Raw genomic sequence first — 7,431 nt, forward strand, 5'->3', positions numbered from 1 at the left:
GAAGAGCAGTCGGGTGCTCTTACCCACTGAGCCATCTCACCAGCCCTGCTTTTGTTTTCTTGCTGATTATAGTTTGCCTGTGGAAGATGGAATGTCAGTGTGGTTTTGAGCTCCACTGTGGCAGGAGATGCTGAGTGTGTGGCTATGCATGTGTTGCCATTCAATCTTGCCTTTGTGTTCTCCCTTATGGATTAGATTGGTTTTTCTCATTTACACGTTACATTATTTGACCTTTTTGTGTTTGTCTATTCTGAGTGGCAGTCCCCATCAGATAAATAGCTGGCAGGTTTCAACACTCTGTACACTGTCTCTCCACTCTCATTCCCCATGCTTATTGATTCGCAGTTGTTAATTTAAAGCAATTGTGTTTGCCAGTTCTTGCCAGATTTCCCAGGCTATAATCCTGAACAGTCATTGTTCTGGCTTAAATCTTGAAGCATTGTTTGCCTCTGATACTCTCAAGCTCTTCAGGTCTGTTCATTTTCCTCTCATTCTAGATTTTCTGCTAACTCACTGATCATTTGAAAGTGGATTGTTCAGTTTCCATGTGTTTGTGTGGTTTCTCTTTCTACTCATTTTTAGTTATAGTTCATTATGATCTGAATGAACACAAGAGGTTAGCCCAGTGATTTGGTATTTGTTAAAACTTTCTTTGTGGTCTAAAATGTGATCTAGTTTGGAAAAGCCGGTTAAATGAGCAGTATGAAAAAGAGCATGTTTTCTGTTGCCACTGGATGGCAAGTTCTGTAGATCCCGAGTTCATTTGATCCACTACACAGTTTCACTCCAAAGTTTCTTTATGAATATTTGTTTGACGGCTTTTTGATGGAGTCTTGGAGTTAGCACTGTAATTGTGCATACCTATGTTTAAATGTTTAAATGTTTCTTCTTAGCTGTGGCATTGATTGCATGTTAACTTCCTAGAAAACAACAAATGAAATTCTGCCTGCCTTGCTCTCTCCCTACTTTCCTCTCAGATAGGACTTCAGCTATGTAGTCTAAGTTCACCTGGAACTCACCATGCTCCTGCCTCAGCTTCTTGAATAATGGGCTTAGAGGCCTTGACCTCCAGCAAGAGATGACTGACATGTAACAGCGGTTATTTCACTGTCTGTGGTGCTGTGGATCAGCCCAGGACTTTACATCTGTTAAGAATGCCCTCTAGCACTGACCCACATCCTCTAAATGTTTAGAGTTTATCGTATCACACTGCTTTGATAGAACTTCTACCATGGTAGACATGTTCTATTGTCTGTTTTCAAATATTTGTGGGATTTGAAGTGAAAGTTTTGGGTTATGTAATGTGATGGAGACTCACATGGTATCTTGTTGAGGCAGACTTACGTGGTTTTTTATTTTGTTTTGTTTTTGTTTTGGTTTGTTTTGTTTTTGTTTGTTTTTTTTTGGTTTTTTTGAGACAGGATGTCTCTATATTGCCCTGGCTGTCCTGGAACTGACTTTGTAGACCAGACTGGCCTTGAACTCAGAAATCCTCCTGCCTCTGCCTCCCGAGTGCTGGGATTAAAGGCGTGCACGACCACGCCCGGCAGGGATTACATGGTGTTTTGCTGAGGCAAGATCCATGGGAGGATACATGATGTTTGGAGGAAGTATAAATAGGGCTCAATAGACAGTGATGAGATGCTTGCATAGCTAGCCTTGCAACACTTCCTTGGTCTTGAGTCTTCACTGATCTTTTCTTCATTGAGAGGGCTATGACAAAGAACTCCTGGTGTCCCAGCTGGTTTTAGTTGCTCCCACTCACTCAGGCTGATTAGGTGGAGGCCTGGCTGTTTCTGCTGGATCATGCCACTGCTGTTTATTTGTGTTTGGTATCCTGGCATTACTAAACTAGACTGATGGTATTCTGACTAACGGAGATTAGAATCACCCTCAAAGAACTACTTGTAAACAGGTCCACGTACAGGTCCTATTTACCATCTTTTCTCTCCTTCCTTTGGACAGTGGGCTAGAAGGGGGTCAAAATGTTTAAGAACCCTTACTAAAATAGGTTTAAAAAAATCTAAGCCTACAGGGGTTGTTTTTCTTTGGGGAAGTGGGAATTTTATATTGAAATTATAAGTCCTCTTGTTAGGATTCACAAAGGCCTGACTTTAGTCAGCCTCTAGTACTTTTTCAAGAGTTAGGTGTCACCTAATATCCCAGCTTGACCTGATGGCATTGCCAATATCCTAAGCTCTTTCAGGACATTTACCAGCACCTCAAAGTCCACATCATGCCAGTCTCCTTCATCAGCCCAGTAGTCTTCCATCTGAATGGCTGGAGTGTGATAGGGACATAGAGAAAGCAGTCTCTAGCCTCTAGCCTGCCACAAAGTCAAGTGGGAGTGAAGTTGTGGTCCCTACTATAAATTGGTAGAGAGACTGATTCTCTACTTGTAAGTAGTCTACATGAGTAGATTTTAGCTAAGATATATGTAAGTCTAAAATAAGATTCTACATATACCCTTTAAATACAAATTTGCATTTTTATTTAAATATAAAAATGGTTTCATTACACTTTCTTCCAGTTCTCCAGTGTGCCTTACATAGGGCAGTGTCACATGACACTCAGATCAGGAGTACATCTCCAGCTCTTACGTGGCAGGAGAAACCAAACTTCATGTAGTTATGCAGGCTAGACAGTCGGCAGCCTAGGAGCTTCATGTTTAAAAAGTCTTATAAGAAAAAGAATTTCTTACAATGTGTTCAAGTCACACATGCTTTCTCATCTTTGTGGTGCTGAATAGTTAAAGCTTTTATTATCCTTTTAGTAGTAGGTCATGGCTCTAAGTCTTCCTATACAGTCAATGAAAATGCCAGTTCACATCCAAGAACCAACCAACTAGCTGCTAGGGCTTTTACATCTCACTGACCTATGACTGTTTTGTGTGGTGGGGGCAGAACCCTTTTAAATTTTCATGTTTGCTATTACTTGGGACAGAGGACCTTGGAACGTGTGCCCTTGCTAGAACATCCCCACTGGCCTCACATGTCACTCATTCCCTCATACAAGGCTTGTGCTAACTCTACACTAGAGCCTTCACTCAATGAATTCCAGCGTTACATGACAGAAGAAACCTAAGAATATAGTAGCCACGCTTCTGGTGATTGACTTAGTGTTTTCTCACTGTAGCTCATTTCTAAGATTGCTAATATGTAAATGAGCATTGTTCCTAGTACTATGCTACAGTTTGAGCATATTCACATAGAACACGTTCATAGAGAGCACACTTGGGTAGAATTTATCACACAGTTAGTGCCAGGATCAATGAAAGCCCATAGCTCTTACATTTACCTGTCATAGTTCTCTTACACAAGGATTATATTGCTTAAGATTACTTTAAACTTTTAAAAATATTTATTTTATTTATTTACTTATGTGTGTTCCCATGTGTGTGATTCATGTGAGTGCATATGTGTTCACATGAGTGTCTGTGTGTGTTTGTGTGTATGTGTTTGTGTGTGCCTTTATGTACATGAGTGTGTGGGTGCCCACAAAGTCCAGATGGTCAATCTGCCTGGTTAGAATTTCAGGCACTTGTGACCCATCTGACACAGTGCTAAGAAATGAACTCAGGTCTTTTGTCTGGACAGTGTACTTAACCACTGAGCAATCATTCCTACCTGGTTAAAGCAATTTACTGTGTCTAGTGCCTAGTACCTCCTAGATTACAGGAGTAAACAAGACAGTGTACTCTCATCATCATCTCCTCTCTCTCTCTCTCTCTCTCTCTCTCTCTCTCTCTCTCTCTCTCTCTCTCTGGTTTGGTTTTGGTTTTGGTTTTGGTTTTGGTTTTGGTTTTGGTTTGCTTTTTCAAGGCAGGGTTTTTCTGTGTAGCCAGGCTGGCCATTAACTGGAAGATCGGACTGCTCTGCCTTGCAAAGGCGTTTGCCGTCACCACCAGCTCTAGCTTGCAACCTTACTAACTCTCCCTAAGTACTGAGAGGCTCTTCTTCTTAGTTGGAGAATTGAACTTCACATCTACTTTCTTGTGACATTTTATCACATGGTTAATATATTTAAAAGAACCACATATTTTAATTAAAAATTGTAATGAGGTCATTAAGTTATTTCTATTTTGCATGAAGCTTTTTCAAATGTATAATTATTTGTATAAAGCCATAATAAAGTCATAGATCTTAAACTAATTACAATATTTTCTTCTCTACAGATGGCGGGCACCATTGATATGACTCTTCAAAGTGACATTATGACAATGTTTGAAAATAACTTTGATTAAAACTCAGTTTGTAAATTAACCCTCAACTTTAAATGAAAGGTAAAAATGTTTACAGTGCGTGTGGTAAAGTGATTACTTTCAACAACAGAATGTCAATCACAAATTGTGTTCTGACTGCCCTAAAACAATTACATATTTTTCATTTACATTTTTAATAAATATGTTCTTTTAATGACATAATTTATAAAACGTTTTATAATTTTGACCTCTGAAAGTAAATAGATTTTATTCATCCTAAAAAGGGCTGTCAGTGATGTAATATAGTCCTGATCTAAGTAAGTCTAAAAGGGATCATCAGATTGAAAAAGAATGAAGAATATGTAAAAGTACATAAAACAGGTTTTGTTGAATTTTTAACTTTTGTTCTTTGTCTAAGCCTGTTTGTTGGTTGGTTGGTTTGTGTCCTTGTTTGAGACAGGGTCTCATCTACTCAGGCTGGCTTTGGTGAATTCAACATGTAGCCAAGGCTGGCCTTGATCTCCTGATTCTCCTGCCCTCAGCTCTCAAGTACTGGACTCCAGAAGTGTGTCATCATGCCTGGCTGAGCTGTTAACTTTTCAAAGAGATATGTGTCTGCTGTCAGAATTGTAACAACTTCTAACAAGAATTCTTGGTTTCCATGTGAGTCACAGTGTGTCAGATTCTCTGCTAGTTCCACATTTAAATTTCATACTGCCTTTTGTTTTAAAGTAATATTAGCTATGATTTGAAAGGTGTTAAATTTTAAACAAATAGTAAATATTGTGTATACAAGGTTCTGTAGGAATGTGTCAGACATTTCTTAAAATGTGTAGGTGATAGCAATGAATATTTGCCTAACTAGGGGAAATTACAGCCTATGAAACATTGATGTTTTGTCATTTTTCAAACTGCATTCATGTCTAAACCATATGTATTCTTTTTTAAAATTTTAAACCTTTGACCATTTGAAATATAACCTGATTAAGGCAATGCTGTGATATTATCTAAAGTACAAACTCAAAGTGTGTCCAGACAGGGCAGTGTACACCTGCTGTCCAGACAGGGCAGTGCACACCTGCTGTTCAGAGTTGTGCACACCTGCTGTCTAGACAGAGTTGTGTACACCTGCTGTTCAGACAGGGCAGTGCACACCTGTTGTAATTCCAGTATTTGGGGGGCAGAGGAAGAGAAGGAGACACTGCTGATAACTCAAGACCAGCCTGGTTCACATAGCAATCTTCAGATTCTGGTCATAGCCAGACCTCCTTGACTGAGAAGAACCAAGAAAGAGAGAAAGAGAATAAGAAGATGGTATTGCTTTCAGGAAACAGCCAGAATTAAAGTGATAGATTATTTTGTTGTACCTATTTTCTACTTTTTAATTAAAAACTTTATATAATATGTTCTGACCAAAGTTTTTCTGTCCCTACTCCTCCCAGGTGTTCCCACCCACATAACTCTACCTCTTCTTTCTCTCTCATTGGAAAACAGGCAAACAAACCAGATTATAAATAAATAACAAAGAGAAAGCGCAAGAAACATACACACACAAAATGGTAAAAATACAAAACCATAATATACAAGCAAAGGACCAGGGAAAAAAGCCCAAACAAAGCAATACCAGACAAAAAGCAGATAAAAAACCGTTGAGGTGACTTTGCATTATCCACCTGCTGCTGGCTTGGCCTCCCCTTAGGTGTGGTTAATGTGCCCAGCAAGACTTCATTGGAGAAGACTAATTTTTCCTTTGCATTTTCCTGTGTTCACTTCCCACCTCAGCACTGGGACCCCATCAGGCTTGAACCTGTGCAGACTATGTGTGCTGGCACAGTCCGTGAGTTCATACATGTCAGTCCTGTTGCAACCAGATGACACTGTTTCCTGTAGTCATCCATCACCTCTGGCTCTTACAGTCCTGCTGCCTCCCCTTCCACCCTGAGGAGAGGGCTTTGATGAAGACATCCCACTTAGAACGGATGTTCAAAAGCCTCTCACTCTGCACATTGTCCAGTTGTGGGTTTCTGTGATAGTTTCTATCTACTGCAGGAAGAAGCTTTCCATGAGATGGCTGAGAGAAACACTGATCTATGTGTATAGCAGAATATTATTAGGAGTCATTTTATTACCATGTTCCCTTAGCAAAACAATAATGTGGTTTTCTCCTATGCCCATGGCCACCCAAGCAGTATCAGGCATGGGTTCCATTTCATAGAGTGGGACTTAATTCTAATTAGAGAATGATTGCTTACAACGTATGCTGTTTTTATTGCACCAGAATATCAGCCGTGCCAGGATGATGTTATCTTAGATGACTAGGCTTGTGGCAGGGCTGGTGATTGTCTTTCTCCTCTGGAACCAGGGACGTGTCTTCCAGTACCATGGACACCAGTCAGTGGGGTCAGAGGCTCTAGGTAGGCACCAGTTTGACGTTCCTGTATTCAGAGAGATATCTAAGTGTTGTCTTTCGCAATGGGGCCTTACCGTCAATTTGTGGGGAGCAGCCAATATCCTTGGCAACAGCCTGAATTGTTTGGAAGTTTCATGGGCCCTTTGGCCAACCGTCAGTGAGGCATAATCCATTCCTGACACTGGAGGTTCTGCCTGGCACTGAGAGATGTCTAACTGAGGCACCATCTCCCACATTACTTGGAGATTCCATTTAGATCTCTTTCATATATGTATTTATTAAATAAGGGACAGTAGTAGGTTTCCATATGACCCCTCAGATGGCCCTTAGTTGCCTCTCCCCATTTCTCTCTTTTCACTCTCCCTGTTTAATGTTCCCACTCCAGGCTCCCCTATATGCGAAGCTTTCACTTCCCCAGATGATGGGCTGAGATGAGAGCCCTACCCAAGCTGTGCAAATACATGGCTCAGGCTGAGCCCAGAGCTTCTCTCTTTCTGTCCTAACTATCCTTAGGCCTAGGCCTGGAAGCTTCTAGCCTTCTTACAATCTAATTTTCCAAGTTGACTAATTAAATGGAGCTCCTCTTGGCTTCACACTGAATTGCTCTGCTTGATCTCGTACTAACTTCGGCAATCTGTTCTCATCTTCTGGCTGCTTCACATTCTCTGCCTTATTCTGCCTTCACCTGTGTCTAGCTTGTTGTCTGTGCAATCTCTCGTGCAATCTCTCTCTCTCTCTCTCTCTCTCTCTCTCTCTCTCCTCTGCTGTTAGTCTCTCTCTGCTCCTGTGCTGTTCTTGTGTGAGCTGGGCATATCCTATT

The 7,431-nt window shown here is 40.7% G+C and overlaps 1 protein-coding gene across 1 annotated transcript in view; it reads left to right on the top strand.

Moving 5' to 3' along the window:
- The window catches only part of Brdt (bromodomain testis associated), a 57,540-nt gene extending 51,999 nt beyond the window's left edge, over nt 1-5,541 (top strand). Inside the window, exon 19 of the mRNA XM_021210665.2 lies at nt 4,175-5,541. Within this exon, the coding sequence (XP_021066324.1) occupies nt 4,175-4,243 (69 nt within the window). The 3' untranslated portion in view covers nt 4,244-5,541. The remainder of the gene's footprint in view (nt 1-4,174) is intronic.
- Nucleotides 5,542-7,431: the final 1,890 nt, after the last annotated feature.

Source organism: Mus pahari, chromosome 13, assembly GCF_900095145.1.
Source record: "Mus pahari chromosome 13, PAHARI_EIJ_v1.1, whole genome shotgun sequence".
Classification (NCBI taxonomy): Eukaryota; Metazoa; Chordata; class Mammalia; order Rodentia; family Muridae; genus Mus; species Mus pahari.